The sequence below is a fragment of the Salvelinus alpinus genome, chromosome 13, assembly GCF_045679555.1.
Source record: "Salvelinus alpinus chromosome 13, SLU_Salpinus.1, whole genome shotgun sequence".
In the NCBI taxonomy this organism is placed as follows: Eukaryota; Metazoa; Chordata; class Actinopteri; order Salmoniformes; family Salmonidae; genus Salvelinus; species Salvelinus alpinus.
The window spans coordinates 27,384,795-27,409,088 of record NC_092098.1 but is presented as its reverse complement, the minus strand read 5'-3'; the positions used below and the strand labels follow the sequence as shown (position 1 = coordinate 27,409,088).

The 24,294-nt window shown below is 43.2% G+C and overlaps 2 protein-coding genes and 1 long non-coding RNA gene across 8 annotated transcripts in view; 1 reads left to right on the top strand and 2 right to left on the bottom strand.

Moving 5' to 3' along the window:
- The window catches only part of LOC139537457 (T-box transcription factor TBX6L-like), a 78,507-nt gene that overhangs the window by 24,012 nt on the left and 30,201 nt on the right, over positions 1-24,294 (bottom strand). The gene's annotated exons all lie outside the window — the stretch shown is intronic.
- Positions 1-24,294, top strand: part of LOC139537458 (flotillin-2a-like) — a 48,712-nt gene that overhangs the window by 16,792 nt on the left and 7,626 nt on the right. The window contains exons 2-6 of one of the 5 annotated variants that reach the window (XM_071338772.1): positions 4,434-4,515; positions 17,414-17,504; positions 20,065-20,219; positions 23,668-23,791; positions 24,098-24,216. In XM_071338772.1, the coding sequence (XP_071194873.1) occupies positions 20,217-20,219; positions 23,668-23,791; positions 24,098-24,216 (246 nt within the window). In that variant the 5' untranslated portion in view covers positions 4,434-4,515; positions 17,414-17,504; positions 20,065-20,216. Of the gene's footprint in view, positions 1-4,433; positions 4,516-13,346; positions 13,968-16,680; positions 16,786-17,413; positions 17,505-20,064; positions 20,220-23,667; positions 23,792-24,097; positions 24,217-24,294 lie in introns of those variants that run through there. The other 4 variants (XM_071338768.1, XM_071338769.1, XM_071338773.1 and 1 more) reach the window with 4 other exon arrangements.
- Positions 19,403-24,195, bottom strand: LOC139537459 (uncharacterized). The gene is made up of 3 exons (XR_011667539.1): positions 24,080-24,195; positions 23,657-23,728; positions 19,403-19,513 (listed from the first exon to the last, which is right to left on the bottom strand). It is a non-coding gene; the product is annotated as an uncharacterized lncRNA (long non-coding RNA).

Here is a 24,294-nt window from a genome sequence, read left to right as displayed (position 1 = left end):
CCAGAACAGCTGGTGCTCTCGTGCATGCTTCAGTTTTGTTTGCCTCGAAGCGAGCATAAAAGGCATTTAGCTGATCTGGTAGGCTCACGTCATTGGGCAGCTCACATTTGGGTTTCCCTTTGTAGTCCGTAATAGTTTTCAAGCCCTGCCACATCCGACGAGCATCAGAGCCAGTGTAGTAGATTTCAATCTTAATCCTGTTTTGACACTTTGCTTGTTTGATGGTTCGTCTGAGGGGATAGCTGGATTTCTTGTAAGTGTCTGGATTAGTGTCCCTCTCCTTGAAATTGGCAGCTCTAGCCTTTAGCTCGATGTGGATGTTGCCTGTAATCAATGGCTTCTGGTTGGGATATGTACGTACGGTCACCTAGGGGATGACGTCGTCGATGCACTTATTGATGAAGCCAATGACTGAGGTGGTATACTCCTCAATGCCATTGGATGAATCCCAGAACATATTCCAGTCTGTGCTAGCAAAAACGTCCTGTAGCGTAGCATCGGCGTCATCTGACCACTTCCGTATTAAGCAAGTCACTGGTTCTTCCTGCTTTCGTTTTTGCTTGTAAGCAGGAATCAAGAAGATAGAATTATGGTCAGATTTGCCAACTGGAGGGCAGGGGAAAGCTTTGTATGCATCTCTGTGTGTGGAGTAAAGGTGGTCTTCATATCAAATCAAATATCTTTGGTCACATACACATTTTTAGCAGATGTTATTGCGGGTGTAGGGCTATGCTTGAATTGCTCTGCCAATGTTGTTCTTCTCAAACCATTTTGAAATGATATTATAACATTTTAGGTATATGATCACACTGGTAATAGATAATTTATTGTTTTACTTGTGAGGCACAGCTGAGTGAGCTTAATAATTTGCAATTTTTTTACTGGACTGATGGCCTGCATCCAGGGCCTATAATTAACACTCGCCAAATGTGGGTAAGAATGTCTAATTCACCAGCCACATTGGCGGGTGGCCACACTCAGGGCTCTAGAGTGTGTTTTTGCGAGTATTTCATAAATAGTCAAGTATGGGCACAAATGCAAGTTGTGATTTATAGCTAAATAAATGCTGCAGTAGCTATTTTCAAAGTATTTCTGCAACGTTGTTTCATATCTGATAATGCACAAAGAAATTTGAATCCTAATGTTATAGCTATCCGACCTCACACAGAAATACTGCCTGTCTGAGGGGCTGTGAGCACTGTGAGTGAAGTGCTGAAAGATTCATTTTTAGAAGCAATGCGCACAGGCATAAAGGTTTACTAGAAGTCTACTTAAGTGAGACTTTGTCCTTATGTTTCTTGGCTATTTACATTGTTTTGTTCACAACCTAGGTTGCTTTTCAATGTTTGAGTTTGCTTCCACTGCTAGCAAAAAGAGACATCATTGGCCTCAATTAGTGAGATTCTAACGGGCACACAAAACTACTGGAGTGGCCCTGTTACTAAGGTAACCTTAAAAGGGGCAGCTGAAAATGTTTGGTTAAAAGACTCTATTAAATTAAATCGACCAATATATACCACATTGCTTATTATTAATAATAAATTTATTATTTTAGAAACATTAATAAGCATGCTCGTCCATTTTTTCTGTGTTTTTAAGTGTATTTATGGCGAGAAAATATTTCAGCTGGGGAAAAAATGTGGGTAGCTGGTTGATAAAAAAAATAAATAAAGTGGCTTATATACAAAAAAGTACATTTTAGGCCCTGCCTGCATCTGATGGTCAGTCTGAGGGCAGGGAGCAGCGGTGAGGCTGCATCTCACCCGACTCGCCATCCCTCCACTCTCCCTCCCTCTGCTGAGAAAATGTTTCTGCCTCATGCACCAATTCATGTTGTTACTCTTATGACCAGAGAAAGTGACATTTTCCTTGATTTAAAAAAAGACACAAGCCACTAATAATAACAACGCAAGCTTATCGGAACATTTTGCAATACGCATTCATTACAGCTGCAGTGGCAAATAAAAGTGTTGACAGTGCTGATGGCTTATAAAAGTGTTCACAGTGCTGAATAACAACTTAAACATGAACTTACTCATAAAAACAGCAGCTCTTTGCTGTATTCGTTTAGTCTCTCTCTAGTCATAATCTCATAGTATCAACTTTGCTGTGCATTCAAGGCTTCCTTTTACAGTCTATGGCTTGAGGAGACTGTGCAAACACGGTGATCTTAGCTAGCTGATTGGCCAGGTGCACTTGATTTGCTCTCTTGGCCTGCCGGGTAGGCAGAGTTATACCTTCAGACACACAAAATGTGTCACGTTCCTGACCTGTTTTCCCTTGTTTTGTATTTATTTATTATGGTCAGGGCGTGAGTTGGGTGGGTTGTCTATGTGTTGTTTTCTATGTTGGGGTTTTGTGTGTTCGGCCTGGTATGATTCTCAATCAGAGGCAGCTGTCAATCGTTGTCCCTGATTGAGAATCTTACTTAGGCAGCCGGGGTTTCACGTGTGTTTTGTGGGTGTTTGTTCCTTGTTAGTGTTTCGCCACACGGGACTGTAACAGTAGTTTCATTTTGTTATTTTGTATCGCATATTGTTTTCGTGTTATTAAATTACCATGGAAACTAACCACTCTGCATATTGGTCCGATCCTTCTCGCCTCTCCTCGTCCGATGAGGAGGACGACATAGACTATCGTTACAAAATGGCTACTAAATCAAGTGCACCTACCGCCAACAGGCTTTATCGTTTGTTTTTTTAACAGAAATGTTTAGTGATCGACTAGGAATTTCTTAAAGATAGACCAGTCGGTGACCACTGCTTTAAATAGTAAATTAAAACTTTAAAACTTTTACCACTATCACAAAAATACTTTTAAAGAGTTAAAGCAAGCCCCATCAGTTTTCTTCATGGAAAATTGCCATCTATTTATTTTTTATCCTCCTTTTTATTTTTGTTTCACAAAATGTAATGTGATCAACCACACCCTCCCGCACAGTAGGTTGTTGACATGCACAAACAAAATGTGCAAACTCCATGATACCGAAGAAGAAGGAGGAAGTAAAAGCAGAAAGTGTACCCATCAGTATGTGGTGTGATTTGTTGACTCAACTCAACTGACATTACAAAAAATACATTCCATTGCATGAGCCACATTAGTTAACATAATTTGAATGTGGGCCTCCCGAGTGGCAGTGCTTGAGGCGTCACTGCAGATCTGGATTCGATCCCGGGCTGTATCGCAAGCCACCCGCGACCGGGAGACCCATGAGGAGGCACACAATTGGCCCAGGGTCGTCCGGGTTAGGGGAGTATTTGGCCGGCCGGGATGTCCTTGTCCCATCGCACTCTAGCGACTCCTGTGGCGGGCCAGATGCATGCACGCTGACACGGTCGGCAGTTGTACAGAGTTTCCTCCGACACATTGGTGTGGCTAGCTTCCGAGTTAAGCGAGCAGTGCGGCTTGGCAGGGTCGTGTTTCATGGGGCGCATGGCCCTCGACCTTCGCCTCTCCTGAGTACGTACTGAAGTTGCAGTGATGGGACAAGACTGTAACTACCAATTGGGGAGAAAAAGGGGTAAAACGTACCCAAAAAATATATAGAATTAAAAAAAATATGTAACATCATTTGAATGAACTTTACATTACCATGGAAATTATTGCATCCCAATACCAGGCAGCCATTGTGTACCCTGAGTTTACCAGTCAAATTGCCAGGGTTAGAGGCTCTAAGCCTGAGGCAAGTTCAACACGGCTTCTGTTTGCAACGAACATGTTGCCAGAGAAACAATTTCAGTTGAACGATTTGAATGAACATTCCAAAATGTTACGGTGAAATATCAAACAGCTACTTTTTGTAAGGATTACTGTGGCTTTTTAGTGACAGTATTCAAACTGAAAATTAGAAAATGTGTTAGAAAGCTTTTAGCGTCAATCCCAAGAAGACTCGAGGCTGTAATCGCTGCCAAAGGTGCTTCAACAAAGTACTGAGTAAAAGGTCTGAATACTTGTGTAATGTGATATTTAAGTTTTTTACTTGTAATGAATTTGCAAACATTTCAATAAACCTGTTTTTGCATATTCATTATGGGGTATTGTGTGTAGATTGATGAGGGGGGGAAACAATTTAATCAATTTTAGAATTAAGCTGTAATGTAACAGAATTTGGAAAAAGTCAAGGGGTCTGAATACTTTCCGAATGCACTTACATTGACAGGTACTGTAGATGGAGTCACTGACCCATTGTCCTAACCACTACACCACCTACTGCTCTCTGGGACCTCAGCTCTTCAAACTGTGGTCTGATACCATTGTACTGGTCTGGTTTACTGTGGTCTAATAGTGTAATACTCTAATGTTGATGATACTGTCAGTGGTGCAACGACACTGATTGTCATTCCATAGAAATAGAATACAGTACTATTTCTGTGGTGTTATCAGTGATACAGTGGTTACAATGTGATGCTCATGTTGCCTGTGCTGGCTCTCAGGTGGTTGCTGTGGCTCCGATGAGAAGACCTACGTGGTGGGAGGCTGGTCCTGGGCCTGGTGGCTCATTTCAGACATCCAGAGGTAAGAACGGGGTGTAACCCATTCAGAGGGTTTAAGTACAGTTTGGGGAATTATACAATCACTGCCCTAACATCCAGAATTTACCTCCAAAACAAACCATTTAGGCCTACTGTTGGATGGCAGACAGATTTGTCTGTTTATATTTTTAAACATCAAAATCAGTTTTAACACCATATTTAAAACTGTACCCACTCATCCTCACATTTACACCACACATTTAAACATATTTACAATCTACATTAAATATTATACCTAGTCTCTTTACCCACACAAAAGAAATAAGCAGTTTGTTATTGTTATGTGGTTTGCAGTGAGAGTGCAGTGGAGTGTTTACTGTGTGTGTGTAAACACAATGTGTCACAGTTAGCAAGTCAGCTGGGGCCTGTTGCACAAAACTAGGATAAGGGATTAAGCCAGGATATCTTGGTGATCCTAGCTCAATTGATCCGTAATCCGGTTGCACTAAAGATGGATAGGGGGCAGGAGGATATGTTATGGTATAAATTACCATGGAGATTTATTCTGTGGAGCTAGCCTGCTCCAGACCAGGCTAAATTCCAGGATCTATTTAATCTCATCCCTAATGTCAGTCAGCAGTCACCACAAATGGAAACCAATAGTTATTTCACTGCTCACTATACATTGTTATCACATATAACTAGACCCACTGTTATTATTTAAACGTTTGTGATCATTAATTTCAATGATTTTGGATAAAAAATGATTTTTAGATGATGTTGCTATCATTAGATAATTTACAGTTTCCCATAGACTATAAGGCTATATATAAAATGATAGAATATTAGGGCCACAGAGGGGAAAAAAACACAAGTCATAATATTGTAACCAGTTGTTTTAAAGGAGGACAGTTGTTAAAATGACAGATGTGGGGCATTTCGTGAAATTGTACTTCAGTATGGTTTCATAAACAAAGACATGCTGATGTGCCAGAATATTAAGTATCACATTGTCATAAGTATCAAAACTGTAAAAACAATATGTAGCTTTTCTGCAGAAAGAACCAGCCTCATAAATTTATGACTTTATCCTTTTTCTTCAGTGTGGCCCTAGTACTCTGTCATATAAACAAATACACATTCCATATGAATATAAAAACACAATGTGTAACATTATGTTCCTTTATTGAATAAGGACAAAACAAAGCAGGTAAACCATCAGCTCCTTTCGAAACTGAAGTCACAGTGACTCTACAAGATGGAAAGCACAGAATCCAAGCATATTATACAAAATGATACATACACATTCAAAGGTCTGTATATAACACACCCTGCATGTCTGCACACTAAAATAAATGCAGGACAAATCCATACACATCAACTGAACAGACAAATGAATGGATGCAGTAGCCTCCCTGCAGCCTTGTATTACACACAGTATACCGCACAAACATCATAAGAGGCCAAATTCGTCAAAAAACGAACCCAAAAAAAACCAAATTCCTCTGCCACCGCAGGACATATTTAACCAAAATTGAAAGCACACATACTAACTAAAATAATTCAACACATATTGGTCCCTCAGCAGCCGACCACTGTCGTCATCAGGGAAGATTGCCGGATTGTCCCAGTCCATGGCTGGTGGCACTCTGGGGGCCCTCTCCTTCCTCAGGCAGGCCACATTGTGGAGGACAGCACAAGCCACAGTAATATCACATGCCCTAACAGGGCTGACCCTTAATTTGTGAAGGCAGTGAAAGCGTGCCTTCAGGAGGCCAAAGGTCATTTCAACTCTGGCCCTGGTCCTGGCATGGGCATGGTTGTAGGCCTGCTGTGCTTCCTGGGGGTCTGTGAAAGGTGTCAGGAGAAAAGGCTGGCAGCCATACCCCCTGTCTCCCAGCAACACACCAGAGAATTCACCTGTCAACACAAAATCTCATCATTACTACCTCATAAACACAGTGATATTCTTGACACAGCCATGATGGTTATAAATAGGGGTTGTGTGGCTTACCTTGTGATAGGCACTGATAGATTTCAGAGGCCCGAAAGATTCTGGAGTCATGGACTGAGCCAGGCCATTTTGCCACAACATTGCTGATCACACAGTCAGCATTGCAGACCATCTGAAATCATAAGATGAGGAATATTACACCAATCAATGCACATCACTGGCAATGCAGAGTGTTCGTCAATGGACAATATCAAAAAGTTATGTTCACCTGAACATTAATGCTGTGAAAGGATTTCCTATTCACAAAATCGGCCTCATGGGCACCTGAGGGGGCTTTTATCCTTATGTGTGTGCAGTCCACTGCACCAATGACATTGGGGAAACCTGTCACACAAAGTAATGAGTATCCTACTATGTGTTAACAGTTGTTCTGTAATTTGTAGATCCTCTTACCTGCAATCCTATAGAACTCCTCTTTGATGTCACAGAGTCTTCTGTGGCCAGGGAAGGAGATGAAGACATCTGCTAATGCTTTGATAGCCAGACACACACTCCTTATTGTGCGGCAAATTGTGGCCTTGTTCAGCTGTTCTGCATCCCCCACTGAGTACAGGAAGGCTCCACTAGCAAAAAAGCGCAAGGCCACACAAACCATTTGCTCCACACTCAGTGCATGGCTCCGTGCAGTGCGGTGCTTAATCCTGGGACCCAGTAGTCTGCATAGATACCTGATGCCATCTGCAGAAAACCTGTATCTTTCATATAGATGGTCATCAGGGAAGGCCAGTGGGTCCAACCGGTCCCTGAAGACCCTTTCTCGCCTGAAGGCTCTCCTCAGCACAAGTGCTTCTTCATCCACCACATCTCGCACGAATGGGCATGCCATTGTCAGAGCAGAAAGGAACACACAATTTTGGGCCTTCATATAGGCTAGTGGCCACACCTGGTGCTGGGGGGGTGGGCAAAAGAGGGCGATGCCTTATAACGATGACTTGGTTGTACTGATTGCTGGGAAAATAAAAAAAACCTTAGAAAGATGCCACCGTCCTGTGTGCTCACAATAAGAGCTCATATGTCATGGCTCACTTGACTTTACGAGAATATACCTAATTTTTATTTTGAGCTGTGTCATCTTCTTGGAGCTGGGGGAGGAAAGAAAAATAATGATTAATACATTTGTGTTACAGTTAGCATACAGTGTACATTGAAGGCATATCTCACCTCCCTCTCAAGTTTTTTTATTTCAAGGTCCAGTTTCCTAATTGTCCTCTTTTTTATTTCGGACTCCAGTGCAAGATTTTCCATCTTTTTCTTCTTGTACTGAATGTCTATGTCTGCCAGTTCTATTTGGCGCCGGAGGTGGTTGCCATACAACTTTCTGATAGCTTGTGAGCTCTGTGAACACAATACAATTAGCGCAGCTGGAATTTGGCAGGATGTGGTGTCCTTTTATTAATACGCACTATGTTGCCAGGCTGGTTTTCCCACTGTATAGCATCTGGGTCCTGTAAAAGAAATTAGATTTTTTGATTTTGATGAGGACTCCTCACCATTGTAGAGTAAATAGTACTTTCACAGTCTTAACATGATACCTCATGCCTTCTGGAATCCAGAGAGATGGTCTCCTCCTCATCATCGTCTCCATCATGTGCTGTTGCTGCTGCACTGGGGCCTTCACCCTATCACATTTAATCGGATTCATATTGAAGCTAGTAGACAAGACATGCCAGGCCTACAGTATGCCTTTGATGGAGTACTCACTGGATCAGCATCGTCTGGTGCTTGTGCTGGTGGCTCTAACAGGAACACAGTGCTGCCAGACACTGCAAGGCAATAGGTAAACCAAAGTCAGACAGTCCAAATTGATTCAATATGAATGTGGTTGTATCCCATGTAGAGATGGAAGGACATACCTTGAATGAAGCGGGTGGCATCTTGGGAGGAACCTATGCTCGTCTCTTTCCCCCCAGGGATCCCCTCTAAGACGGGCCTGCCTTTATTTAGCTCCAAGGCCATGTCCTCTGCTGGGGTAAGGTCAGCCTTTGGTGACCCACCACCCGTGCCTTGTCTGTGGGTATTCTTTTTCACTGCTAAAACAGTACAGACAATGTGTGAGCAGGCACCTTCTGGGTACAATATATGCTTGTGCTTTGTTAAATATTAGTCAGGGACCATACCATTCTGCAGAATGTTCTTGTATTTGATTTTGACCTGCTGCCATGTCCGTTTTGGCCCGTTCATGTTTAATCTACACACACACACACACACACACACACACACACATTTAATGGAGTCACACTGCAAAAAATTACTTGGTATTTTTGTCTTGTTTTCAGTAAAAATATCAAAAAATGTATCATAGCTTTATACAGTGTGATGGAGTTACTTTACACAATTTCACTCATATCTGCAGTGCATTTCAATTAAAAATTTAACCGTTTCATAATTACAGTACAACTGCATTTTTGGAGATGTGAATTAAATATTTGAATTGTAATTGTGATGTTTCAGCGGAGCGGTGAGTGTGTAATTGTGCACTACTTACGCATTCAGGCGGTCTGCAATACTTTGCCACGCTTTTTCTCTTTGCTTTATCACTGTGGCGGTGTTGCCTTTCTTCTTAATTATATCTTTTACCTCCTCGTATGCCTCCATGAGGATTTGTGCTTCCGACGGGGAAAAGTACGCGGCTCTAGTTGCCATGGTAAATCAGTTAATCTGTGATCTGTGGCGGGGTCTATTTGAGTGAGCCGTGAGCGCGCACCTATCCAGGATTGGTTTCACCTGGCTTAATGAATCCGTGTCTGCTCATCCTGGCTTGGTCTTTGTGCAACCAATTAAGCCTGGACGCACATGTTTTGGCTTCATTGAGCTCAGCTGAGTCATTTATCCCGGATGTCTTAATTCTACTTTTGTGCAACAGGCCCCTGCTCTCAAATACAACCTTGCTGTCATCAACCCCTGTAAACACTACAGCACAGAATTAAAGTGGAAAAACAAACACACTGAGAGAGGTTAGGGTCAGGTGAAGTTCAATCTCACTGAATTATATTATCCTGTTAGAGACAGATAAAATACAGTTGGCCTATGTTTAAAATAAAACAAATCAACGTTAGCTTACACAGCACATATGATAGTTGTGAAATCAAATTTAAAATATAATAGTTTTTAGATCTCTGAACACAACAGATCCCGTTACAATTTACTTAATGCATTTTCCCTTAACTATTAAGTATTGTGTTTGTTTGTTACTTCTTGTCTCTTTGTTTCTGCCATGCTAATCTGCCTTGCCTTGCCTGGTGTTCAACTCACCATGTCTCTCTCAGCCCTGCTGTGTCTTGGGGATGATGTCTTAACCATAGCGATTCTATTAAATTACTAGAGGGGCTATGTCATAAATCCTCAGTTTCAGAATGGGGTGAAAGTGGCAACCATATCCGTCAGGGAGAAATCCAAATCCAGTCTAATTGGAATGAATTGCAGTAGAGGCATAATCCTTATTTTACTTATGCAGGAAAATAAAAGTAAGGCATGTGATGTATCATAAATTGTGTAATGGAATTATAGTCAACCTAAAATATTTTCAAATAATTATAAATACAGGTTTTAGCCTCTAAAATATATTTAAACTGACCATAAATGTCTCAGATTTTGTGATCTTGGAAAGCTGTGAGTGCTATTATATGATACAGTATCAGTACCGTTGCATTTACAACTTGTCTAAGTCCTATCATCGACTGATTTGAGCCAGTGTATGGCTGTGGATTGAGTGCATTGTTTGAATGGAATGTCGGTGTATTGGCAGTTAATTTCACACATTTATGAAATCATTCCTCTAAACCTGGTTGGCTAGCTAACACACATACAGTGCAGATAAATTCTTCACATTCATCGTTTTACACAATATCTTATGACAGCACTGGAAAACCAGGGTTGACCAACTCCCTGACCAACATGGCTGACCTTTGCAAGGTTCATGTCCATTCTAGTATTCTAATTCCTCATTCTATGTTCCTAACTAGCTATATAGCTCATGCCAGAGCCATATATATACAGTGCCTTCGGAAAGTATTCAAACCCCTTGACTTTTTCCACATTTTGTTACGTTTCAGCCTTATTCTACAATGGATTAAATAAATAAAAATCCTCAGCAATCTGCACACAATAACCCATAATGACAAAACAAAAACAGTTTTTTTGAAATTTTAGCAAATGTGTTAAATATACAAAACAGAAATACCTTATTTCCATAAATATTTAGACCCTTTGCTATGAGACTTAAAATTGAGCTCAGGTGCATCCTGTTTCCATTGATCATCCTTGAGATGTTTCTACAACTTGATTGGAGTCCACATGTGGTAAATTAAATTGATTGGACACGATTTGGAAAGGGACACACCTGTCTATATAAGGTCCCACAGTTGGCAGTGCATGGCAGAGCAAAAACCAAGCCATGAGGTTGAAGGAATTGTCCGTAGAGCTCCGAGACAGGATTGTGTCAAGCCACAGATCTACCAAAAAATGTCTGCAGCATTGGTCTCCAAGAACACAGGGGCCTCCATCATTCTTAATGATTCATCATCATACGTTTGGAACCACCAAGTGTCTTCCTAGAGCTGGCCGCACGGCCAAACTGAGCAGGCGGGGGAGAAGGGAGGTGACCAAGAACCCGATGGTCACTCTGACAGAGCTCTGGAGTTCCTCTGTGGGGATGGGAGAACCTTCCAGAAGGACAACCATCTCTGCAACACTACACCAATCAGGCCTTTATGATAGTGGTCAGACAGAAGCCACTCCTCAGTAAAAGGTACATAACAGCCCACTTGGAGTTTGCCAAAAGGCACCTGAAGATTCTCAGACCATGAGAAACAAGATTCTCTTGTCTAATGAAACCAAGATTGAACTCTTTGGCCTGAATGCCAAGCGTCATGTCTGGAGGAAACCTGGCACCATCCCTACGGTGAAGCATGGTGGTGGCAGCATCATGTTGTGGGGATGTTTTTCAGTGGCAGGGACTGGGAGACAAAGATGAACGGAGCAAAGTACAGTGAGATCCTTGATAAAAACCTGTTCCAATGCGCTCAGGACCTCAGACTGGGGCGAAAGTTCACCTTCCAACAGGACAACGACCCTAAGCACACAGCCAAGACAACTCAGGAATGGCTTCGGGACAAGTCTCTGAATGTCCTTGAGTGGCCATCCAGAGCCCGGACATGAACCCAATCAAACATCTCTGGAGAGACCTGAAAATAGCTGTGCAGCAATGCTCCCCATTCAACCTGACAGAGCTTGAGAGGATCTGCAGGTGTGCCAAGCTTTTAGCCTCATACCCAAGAAGAGTCGAGGTTGTAATCGCTGCCAAAGGTTCTTCAACAAAGTACTGAGTAAAGGGTCTGAATACTTATGTAAATGTGATATTTCAGTTGTTTTTTTATATACATTTGCTAAAAAAATGTGCTTTGTCATTATGGGGTATTGTGTGTAGATTGATGAGGGATAAAACAATTTAATCAATTTTAAAATAAGGCTGTAACCTAACAAAATGTGGAAAAAGTTGAGGGGTCTGAACACTGTCCGAATGCCATGTATATATAGAGAGAGTTAGGTTAAGGTTTTAGAATGGCTGCCATGTTAGCGCCCATATAGAAGTGTATTCTTGAAATGTTGCTGATGTAACAATACGAGAGCGCCTCCGACAGTTCCCTTTGAAATTACCCGCTGTAAACAAGCAAAACAGAGCAGCGAATTTAACAGACGTTTTTATTGATTAGCCTTCAGGATCATGTGTATCCAAGTCTTGACTGTGTTTTAGTGTCAACAAATTGCGTATCTGCTTTCACTGGACATCTTCACAGGTTTAGAAAACTATCAGAAATAAACAGCACAGCGCGGATGTAAGAATCAACGCTGGTAGAGACGAGTAGCAGGTACAGGGAGTGAACATTTAATGAAATGCTTACATGAAACAGGACAGGACAGCATCTGGACATAAACACATAACAACATAAATACTGACACCGGGAACAAACGGGGGAGCAGACAGTTATAGACAGGGCAATCAACAAAAGGAAGGAGTCCAGGTGAGCGATGCTGCGCGTAATGATGGTGACAGGTGTGCGTAATGAAGGGCAGCCTGGTGCCCTCGAACTTTAGAGTGGGAGAGCGGGAATAGGCGTGACAGCGGAAGCCTTAATTATTACTTAGCAATGGCTATGGAGGGGAAAGTGGTGCTCCCAGAACGCTCAACCACATTGGCCCAACTCTCTATATATTGAAAGAATAATTAACATTTATTTAACTAAGCAAATTCTTATTTACAATGATAGCCTACACCATCCAAACCCGGACAACGCTGGGCCAATTATGCACCGGCCAATGGGACTCCCAATCACGGCATGTTGTGATACAGCCTGGATTCGAACCAGGGTGTCTGTAGTGACGACGCCTCTAGCACTGAGATGCAGTACCTTAGACCGCTGCGCTACTCAGGAGCCCCTATATATATTTAGTGTACAAAACATTAGGAACATGACATAGACAGGTGAATCCAGGTGAAAGATATGATCCCGTATTGATGTAACTTGTTAAATCCACTTCAATCAGTGTAGATGAAGGGGAGGAGACAGGTTAAAGAAGGATTTTTAAGCTTTAAGACAATTGAGACATGGATTGTGTATGTGTGCCATTTAGAGGGTGAATGGGCAAGACAAAATATTTAAGTGCCTTTGAACGGGCAATGGAAGTAGGTGCCAGGCACACTGGTTTGAGTGTGTTTAGAATTGCAAAGCTGCTGTTTTGTACACTCTGTGTATATGGTTCTGGCTCATACTATAAAGACACGTTATTTTATCTAGTAGTTGCTAGGATACCTGCCATTAGGGCTGTAAATATAGTTAAGTAGAGGCATGGGATGGCTCAAGTGTTTGTTGCCCATGGTGCTCTTTTAAGAAATAAGATATACTAGTCTGGCCTGGTCCTTGATCTGTTTGTGCTCTTTGGCATAACAACAACGACCATAGGAGTTGTCTTTACAGCACAGATTTGGGATCAGGCTAATAGTAGTCATCCCCAGCCTCTAGTTGGACCTCTCCTATTTCCAATAAACCTCATGCGATCTAAATATTTCAGTCACACTTTCCTATAATTTTGAATGACTAAATAAATATACGAAATAGCGTATCTGTGTATAGTTTTTCTCTGGTACAGCGTTTGTTTGAGCCAGCTCCGCCTGCATTAGCTGGTAGCCATTACAGACTGGAGAATAGGGTGGGCTCTGAATGGGTTAACTAAAGCTCCCAGCCTCCGAGCTACTTCCCGTTAGTGATGCAGTAATCTTGTTAGTGTCTCTGGCCCAATGAGTCATTGATCCACTTCTCTCTTAACACAGAAAGAGAAGGAGCCTGGGAGGCCTCGGGGAGTGATGCTGCAGCAAGCCCATCCCCTGACTCTGTCTCAGACTTGAACATTGAAGCTGAAAGCCACGTCCATGTTGGTGGGGAGCTTCTGAGGACTCGGCCAGCTTCTAAATGCACTTCAGCTATGTCAGTCAGTGTGTCTACAATTGATTTGATGTTAGTGTTATTAGCCATGTTGTATACAGCTCATATGCATATAGTATGCATAGCTCTCTCAAGTGTGTGAAAGAGCAGTGGAAAAATGTTGGTGTGAATGTTCACATTTGTATTGTGACTCAGTCAATTGTTTTGTTGACAATACTTGTTAACCGAGCCTCAACTAAGCAGTAGAGATTGTCATTAGGGTCTTGCAGTGTGTAGAGGCATTCTTGAGTAATCTCTAGTGCCTTTAATGCCTTAAACTCAGATGTGGGTTAAGAATGCTGCTGTGTGACTGCTATGCTGACCAATCCAATCCTTCCCCGTGATTTCTGCCGTTTGTCCTAGTTGTTGCTGTCTGTTGTGTTGTGAAGAGAACTGACTGGCTGTGCTGTGTTTGTGCTTGTAATGTAAACACCAGCATATTAGATCATTGATAGACTGGAGACATTTCGGTTCCATCTGAAGCTCTCTGCCTCAGCCTCTGGTGGTTAGGCTACACAATGGTTCCTTTTTGCTGTAGAGCAGGGTTCCCCAACTGGCAGCCCACGGGCCGAATTCGGCTCGCAAGTGATTTTATTTGGCCCGCCCAAATTATTATATATATATTTTTTTCATTATTGCGTTTTTATTTTTTATTGTTGGACATAAAAGACTAAAAACACCAGGAAATCAGCTCCAAGTCAATTTAATTTTGGAAATCTGTTCCAAAGTATTCCCACGCATAATAGACAGATACAGTGGGGAGAACAAGTATTTGAAACACTGCCGATTTTGCAGGTTTTCCTACTTACAAAGCATCTAGAGGTCTGTAATTTTTATCATAGGTACACTTCAACTGTGAGAGACGGAATCTAAAACAAAAATCCAGAAAATCACATTGTATGATTTTTAAGTAAATCATTTGCATTTTATTGCATGACATAAGTATTTGATACATCAGAAAAGCAGAACTTAATATTTGGTACAGAAACCTTTGTTTGCAATTACAGAGATCATACGTTTCCTGTAGTTCTTGACCAGGTTTGCACACACTGCAGCAGGGATTTTGCCCCACTCCTCCATACAGACCTTCTCCAGATCCTTCAGGTTTCGGGGTTGTCGCTGGGCAATACGGACTTTCAGCTCCCTCCAAAGATTTTCTATTGGTTTCAGGTCTGGAGACTGGCTAGGCCACTCCAGGACCTTGAGATGCTTCTTAGGGAGCCACTCCTTAGTTGCCCTGGCTGTGTGTTTCGGGTTGTTGTCATGCTGGAAGACCCAGCCACGACCCATCTTCAATGCTCTTACTGAGGGAAGGAGGTTGTTGGCCAAGATTTCGCGATACATGGCCCCATACATCCTCCCCTCAATACGGTGCAGTTGTCCTGTCCCCTTTGCAGAAAAGCATCCCCAAAGAATGATGTTTCCACCTCCATGCTTCACAGTTGGGATGGTGTTCTTGGGGTTGTACTCATCCTTCTTCTTCCTCCAAACACGGCGAGTGGAGTTTAGACCAAAAAGCTCTATTTTTGTCTCATCAGACCACACGACTTTCTCCCATTCCTCCTCTGGATCATCCAGATGGTCATTGGCAAACTTCAGACGGGCCTGGACATGCACTGGCTTGAGCAGGGGGACCTTGCGTGCGCTGCAGGATTTTAATCCATGACGGCATAGTGTGTTACTAATGGTTTTCTTTGAGACTGTGGTCCCAGCTCTCTTCAGGTCATTGACCAGGTCCTGCCGTGTAGGTCTGGGCTGATCCCTCACCTTCCTCATGATCATTGATGCCCCACGAGGTGAGATCTTGCATGGAGCCCCAGACCGAGGGTGATTGACCGCCATCTTGAACTTCTTCCATTTTCGAATAATTGCGCCAACAGTTGTTGCCTTCTCACCAAGCTGCTTGCCTATTGTCCTGTAGCCCATCCCAGCCTTGTGCAGGTCTACAATTTTATCCCTGATGTCCTTACACAGCTCTCTGGTCTTGGCCATTGTGGAGAGGTTGGAGTCTGTTTGATTGAGTGTGTGGACAGGTGTCTTTTATACAGGTAACGAGTTCAAACAGGTGCAGTTAATACAGGTAATGACTGGAGAACAGGAGGGCTTCTTAAAGAAAAACTAACAGGTCTGTGAGAGCCGGAATTCTTACTGGTTGGTAGGTGATCAAATACTTATGTCATGCAATAAAATGCAAATTATTTACTTAAAAATCATACAATGTGATTTTCTGGATTTTTGTTTTAGATTCCGTCTCTCACAGTTGAAGTGTACCTATGATAAAAATTACAGACCTCTACATGCTTTGTAAGTAGGAAAACCTGCAAAATCGGCAGTGTATCAAATACTTGTTCTCCCCACTGTATATGTGATTGTATACAAATGTAAGCGACGTTTGAAATTCTTATGTTTTTTGTCAAATATTATATCTGTTTGGGCTTCTTGCGATCAATTTGCAGTGTACAAATTATTTGTAATTATGTTCCGGCCCCCTGACCATCCGCACAAGAAGAAATCGACCAGTGGCTGAATCTAGTTGATGATCCCTGCTGTAGAATCTAGTCTATGGTAGGCTATGGCGTAGGCCTCCTAAAGTGTCTTCTAGAGTGTCTTCCCTCTCCTCTCACCCCTGAACCTCCATTACTGACATCCCTAAAAGCTGTTATAAGTGTACTATATTCACTGCCCTGCCTCTCCTATTCCTACTATCCTACCGCCTGCCTGCCCGCCTAGGATGTCTCTGGAGATAATGACCATCCTCTGTCGCTGTGAGAATATCGAAACCTTGGAGGGTGTCCCCCTGGATGTGACAGGGGTGGCTCAGGTAATGCTTCAGATAGCCTTGAAAAGACCACAAAGACACGAAAGACAACAGACAGTCAGGCAGTGACTGATGCACTGGTCAAGAACAAAACAAACGCCAGAGGCAAACAAACGGTTGGACTAACTGGCTAACTACTCTGTATCTTTGTTTTTCCATCTTCATGTCACGTTGTTTTCTCCCTCTGCAGTGGAAGGGAGAGAGAGTCAGCTGTCTGTCATTGTTCTTTGGGCTTTGCTACACAGCTAACGTCTGTGTTTGTTAACTCACTCCTATGGGCTTTGGCAACAGGGTCCCCATAATGCATGCTCTGAGAAAGGGATGCAAAGAAGTGTCCCACCATTGCTAGCTATTACACTGTTGATAAACACAAGTTTACATGACTTGATATTTATTTCAATGTGGGGATTCGATGCACATCACATCTACATTGGGAACCTAATGATATTTTGCACTCCAGAAAAAAAGCATTCAATTACATCCTGTTGTCACTGCCCTGGAGGAGGCCTTGGGTGAATGTTGTTTATTTTCCTTCACTTTTTGTGTTTTTACTCCCCCTCTCTTTATTTGCTCTCTCTTCCCTCCAGAACATGCCAATTTTTATTTTATATTTTCTCCACGTTCTCCACAGGATAACCCTTGAGATTATGACCCTGCAGCCCAAGTGTGAGGATGTGGAAACAGCGGAGGGTGTAGCTATTACTGTCACTGGGGTGGCACAGGTAAAACACCTACCTACTGTACCACGTCTACCTTCTGGGAATGGACTGGAATGCCTCTTTCAGCTCAAATTGGGATAGGGTTCAGCCTCCATCCCCTCCCTCCCCTCCTATGCCTCCCTTCTCCCCAAGGGGGACTGGTGCCATAGCCATGACTGAGGGTCAATCATTCTCCTGATAGAAGTTACAACAGAAGAATTGCCTCCATCAATTATTACATTTAATTATTTTTAATATTATAATATTAACTATAATCCAGAGTTGCAACTAGAAACTAGAACAACTAGAAATATGCCAAGTCACCACAATTTTCCAAAATGGAGATATGTTTCTTCATTGCAAAGGTTGTGCCTAGAGCGAGTACAGCTATGACCGGAAGGGACTTTTCATAGCAGGTTAGGAGAGCATTTTAGCTAACCTTAACCCTTTTACTAACCTTATCCTAAGTCTCCTAACCTGCCACGTTAATTATCCTAATCTGCTGTGTAAATTCTCCTAGCCTGCTACAAAAAAGTAACTTCCGGTCGTAGCTGTACTCTCTTTAGTCAGAATCTGTTGCAAGGGTTTAGTTATTTCAGACCCTGTTTGCTTTACACTAAACAAGAAGGCCTGTTTAAAGTGAAACGTTTGTGTCTGTGGTCAAGTGTAAATATGGAGTAAACACCATAGAGCGTGTAGTCTCACATCCCTGGTTGGATACAGTACTTTACAGAGTTTGTTACAGATTCAAAAAAAATGTATCTCCTTACTAAAATTATTTGCCCATGTCTATTACTAAATAGACCCTATATTGCTCAAGCAGGAATTATAGTGATGAATCTAATGTCCATGAATATCAGGTTGAGCTAGCTGTTTGTGGAGAATAACTGACCCTCATATCAAGGCAGAAACAGTCCAGACAGACATTTGACTTGAATGGTGTCTTCCTTAAAGGGATACAGGGAAGAAGAATAAAGCCTGACATGGTTTTTTTGCATCCAAACATTTACATTCCTTATTTTTACAGTCATTAACTTTTTGTAACCTTTTGTGTTTAAATCATTATTTAATTGTGTTAACCCCCTAGTGCCAATCTGCAGTGAAAGTTATTACAATTGGTGTCACATGGATTGACGCTGGAGAGACGAAGCAGGTACAGGGAGTCAAACATTAAATAAGGATCGGACATGGAACGAGACAGGAACAGCGTCAACATACAAGAAACAATCAATGCATCAGCAGGGAACCTGACATATAGGGAGGTAATAAACAGATGATAAGTGAGTCCAGGTGACTCCAATATTGCTGAAGCGTGTGACGAGGGAAGGCAGGTGTGCGTAATTGATGGCAGGAGTGTGTGATGCAGGGCAGCCGGGCGCCCTTAAGCGCCAGTGGAGGGAAGAGCGGGAGCAGACGTGACAGTACCCCCCCACCCTGGCGCCCACCTGGGCGAACCTGCCGAGACATGTGCGCTGGGCAAGCCGGTTGGGGCGTGGGAGCCCAACGAACCGGCAGGAGCGTGAGAGCCTGGCGAGCCGGCTGAGGCATGGAAGCCAGACAATCCGACTGAGGCAAGACGCCTGTCGATCCTGCTGCAGAGAGGGAGCCAGATGATCCGGTGGAGAGTGACGTGGGATGGGAAGCCGCTGAGCCAACCGAGGCAAGGAAACCTCTCGAGCCAGCCAGGGCGTGAAAGCCCGACGGGCTGGCTTAGGCACCCCCGGTTCCATCGACGGCGGAATCCTCCCCGACGTTACCAACAAAACCAAGAAAACTCCTGGACCGGCTGGGCGAACTGGGCGAACAAGAACTGACGATCCGGCTGAAGCCTGACGTGGGATGGGCGCCATCTGAGCCAACCGGGGCAAGGAAATCTCTCGAGACAGCTAGGACGTGGAATCCCGACGAGCTGGCTAGGCACCCCGGGTTCCATCGGTGGCGACCCAGAGCCGATGTCACCATACCAACCGGAACGCCAGTACTCCCCGATGCTTCGTGTGATGGCTGATGCATTCTGTCACATGGAATTGACGCTGGAGAGACGAAGCAGGTACGGGGAGTCAAACATTTAATAAGGATCGGACATGGAACGAGACAGAAACAGCGTCAGCATACAAGAAAACAAATCCAAAAAACAATCAATGCATCAGCAGGGAAACTGACAAATATAGGGGAGGTAATAAACAGATGATAGGTGAGTCCAGGAGAGTCCAATATCGCTGAAGCGCGTGACGAGGGAAGGCAGGTGTGCGTAATTGATGGCAGGAGTGCATGATGCAGGGCAGCCTGGTGCCCTCAAGCGCCAGGGGAAGGAAGAGCGGGAGCAGACGTGACAATTGGTTTAATTGAAAATGTGAGCTAATCAAATTTAGTTATGTATTTAACTAGCTACTGTTAATTCAATGTGAGTATACAAGTTCAAGTGTTCCTGCAATTTACTTTATTACTTTAGATTTTATTTATTCGTTCTCACTGGACATTTCTGTCTTATTTACAACTAATCTGGTCTATAATTTGTAATTCATTACAACCAATTCCATTACTTCTAACCCAGTGCAAGTTGTGTGATGTTCCCTTTTCTTAGTTTCCTAGTCTGTCCAGTGGGCTTGACTACAATGAGCCCACTGTCACTGATGCAGAGGGAGCTTTAACGATGAACTTCTCTAACAAGGTCCATCATCAGGTCTCTCTCTATCTGATTGGACGAGCCTATACAAGCCTCCTGTCCTGGTTTCTATGGTAACGGTGGTGACTGAAGTTTACAGTCTTTGACATTGTATTTTAATGAGACTGTCCCAACTCAATGTAATGGTTTGAGTTGGGACAGTGCAGATTTGGATAATGGAAAGTGGATATACCCACCTTCCTCTGACCTTAAACACACCCATATGGTGTCTCATATTTCTCATATTATATTACCTTTTACTAAAATATTAAGAGATCTAAATAAGTTTCCACATGTTTGTGAAACTGGAAGAGTCAGTTTGTCTCTTGGCAACCTCCTAAGTGGGCGGCCGTAAAGTAAACAATGCTTCCATTTCAACCAGATGTCAGGGAGAGAAATAAAACATCTAAAAAAATAAATAAATGAAAGCAGTTCCTCACGAAGGTCATTATCACCTTAGAGTGTGAGAAAGTAGGAAATGGTTGTTTAAATAATTAAATAAGCAGGAAATAGATTTGTATTATTTCCGATCATTGGTCTCATATTTCCAGTTTCATGGTTTTTATTTTGTAATGTACCCTGCCCACCACAGGCGGTTGGTGGCACCTTAATTGAGGAGGACAGGCTCGTGGTAATGGCTGGAGTGGAATCGGTGGAATGGTATCAAATACATCAAACATGGTTTCCATGTGTTTGATGCCATTCCTTTTGCTCCGTTCCAGACATTATTATGAGTTGTCCTCCCCTCAGCAGCCTCCACTGCTGCACACCTTTCAGAGCATGCTGGAGGAACCTTGGTGTTTGAAGGGGGGGGTGGAGCCAGGGCACATTTGCATGGGTCCTCATCTCAGTTCTGGCCTTCACTTGGCATAGCTCCCCCTGCTGTCTATGTCAGGTGGCCTGTCTGTTTGTCTGTCTGTTTGTGGTCATTTGTAATCAGTGTTTTCAAGGAATGATTGCCATCTCCCCTCCCATTACACTGTGATTCCTCTCAGCCCATTTCTGAATGCATGCCTCATTGGAGTCAATGTCCAGTCACATTTCTCACCTCAGGACCAGCTCACTCTCTTTCCTTTCAGCTGCAGCAGACAACACAACCGCCATTGACTTGTTTACCTTTAAAATGATTGATTCAATGATTGATTGAATAGGGCCAATCTGAAGATATCTTATCTCCTCTGACTTGGTTTATCATCACCTTTAGTACTTCTGTTGTTTTATTAGTAACCTGAAAAGACTCTTGACTATATCTCACATGGATGATATGCACCAGGCCAGAGTTTACACAGTTTCTTATGGCTCAGTTATATTCAGGATTTCTACTGCTTGTTATTAACACAGAAACCCACACCTAGCCTCTTCATTACAGAACTGTCTCACTCAGTCCTTACTAAAACCAGGGTGGAATCTCAAATATTTTCCTTCGATTCCTCCTTTTCAAAACATCAGATGGAAACAAAGACTATTGGAGGACATCTTCTCCTCTGATCTTCTCCTCCAATGTTCTCGTGTCCTCTTATGTTTTGAGAAGGAGGCAAGCAGAGAGGAATCCAGGAAAATTATTTTAAGATTCACCCTAGATCAGTGTTTTGTGTAGCACAACATTCCCACAACATGAGCAATGACTGCAGTCCTCAGTATGAAGAGATGTTTCTGAGTGGAGTTTGGCCTTGAGGAGAGTGAATAGTGGTGGAAATATACCCAATTGTTATAAACTCAGCAAAAAAAGAAACATCCTCTCACTGTCAACTGCGTTTATTTTCAGCAAACATAACACGTGTAAATATTTGTATGAACATAACAAGATTCAACAACTGAGACATAAACTGAACAAGTTCCACAGACATGTGACTAACAGAAATGGAATAATGTGTCCTTGAAAAAAAGGGGGGGGTCAAAATCAAAAGTAACAGTCAATATCTGGTATGGCCACCAGCTGCATTAAGTACTGCAGTGCATCTCCTCCTCATGGACTGCACCAGATTTGCCAGTTCTTGCTGTGAGATGTTACCCCACTCTTCCACAAACACACCTGCAAGTTCCCGGACATTTCTGGGGGAATGGCCCTAGCCCTCACCCTCCGATCCAACAGGTCTCAGACGTGCTCAATGGGATTGAGATCCGGGCTCTGCTGCAAGGAGGCATGAGGACTGCAGATGTGGCCAGGGCAATAAATTGCAATGTCCGAACTGTGAGACGCCTAAGACAGCACTACAGGGAGACAGGACGGACAGCTGATCATCCTCGCAGTGGCAGACCACGTGTAACAACACCTGCACAGGATCGGTACATCCGAACATCACACCTGCAGCACAGGTACGGGATGGCAGCAACAACTGCCCGAGTTACACCAGGAACGCACAATCCCTCCATCAGTGCTCAGACTGTACGCAATAGACTGAGAGAGGCTGGACTGAGAGCTTGTAGGCCTGTTGTAAGGCAGGTCCTCACCAGACATCACCGGCAACAACGTCGCCAATGGGCACAAACCCACCATCGCTGGACCAGACAGGACTGGCAAAAAAGTGCTCTTTGACGAGTCGCGGTTTTGTCTCACCAGGGGTGATGGTCGGATTCGCGTTTATCGTCTAAGGAATGAGCGTTACACCGAGGCCTGTACACTTGAGTTGGATCGATTTGGAGGTGGATGGTTCGTCATGGTCTGGGGTGGTGTGTCACAGCATCATCGGACTGAGCTTGTTGTCATTGCAGGCAATCTCAATGCTGTGCGTTACAGGGAAGACATCCTCCTCCCTCATATGGTACTCTTCCTGCAGGCTCATCCTTACATGACCCTCCAGCATGACAATGCCACCAGCCATACTGATCATTCTGTGCGTGATTTCCTGCAAGAAAGGAATGTCAGTGTTTTGCCATGGCCAGCGAAGAGCCCGGATCTCAATCCCATTGAGCACGTCTGGGACCTGTTGGATCGGAGGGTGAGGGCTAGGGCCATTCCCCCAGAAATGTCTGGGAACTTGCAGGTGCCTTGGTGGAAGAGTGGGGTAACATCTCACAGCAAGAACTGGCAAATCTGGTGCAGTCCATGAGGAGGAGATGCACTGCAGTACTATATGCAGCTGGTGGCCACACCAGATACTGACTGTTACTTTTGATTTTGACCCCCCCCTTCTTTCAGATACACATAATTCAATTTATGTTAGTCACATGTCTGTGGAACTTGTTCAGTTTATGTCTCAGTTGTTGAATCTTGTTATGTTCATACAAATATTTACACGTGTTAAGTTTGCTGAAAATAAACGCAGTTGACAGTGAGAGAACGTTTCTTTTTTTGCTGAGTTTATAACTACAGACAGAGTATGTTCACATTTTAGGGAATAAAATAACTAAGTATAATGTGCATGCATGGGATTTTAAGAAATAACCTATAATCACATAGATTAGCCAGTGTAGTTATGTGTCTGAAGTGCTAATCAGATTATGTTGATGTTGCTCAGATGATGTCAGTGTATTAATTAGCTGGCTAACAGCTGACAATGTTGTCTATTACCCTGGCTCCAGGTGAAGGTGATGGTAGACAATGAGCTGCTGGGCTATGCCTGTGAACAGTTCCTGGGGAAATCTGTGATGGAGATAAAGAGTGTCATTCTGCAGACCCTGGAGGGTCATTTACGCTCCATTCTCGGTAGGGACCTTCTGACAGACACGGGCTGCTGCTCAGTACTATTGGGTCTCAGAGGAGTATTACTATTAGGTCATGCTATAGAACTTAAAACCATTTTACATGTTCTCAGGAAATCAAATTCTATATGCCATATAATGTATGCATGTTCTCCTCAGACCTTTAGGCTCTGGTTTAACTCTGATATAGGATACTAACAATTTTACAATGTACAACTCATTTAAATAAATCACCACTTCAGATAGAGGAATCCATATCAGTCTATGGTTAGTGACCCAGCCAGACACTGACCCCAGTCCTGTGTTCCAGGTACTCTGACGGTGGAGCAGATCTACCAGGACAGAGACAGATTTGCTGCTCTGGTGAGGGAGGTGGCAGCGCCCGACGTGGGCCGCATGGGCATCGAGATCCTCAGCTTCACCATCAAGGTAAGAGACAGGAGCACAGTCATCCTATTACAGCTTTATACACTTAAAGTGACACCACTTGCCGCACAATGACTGAGG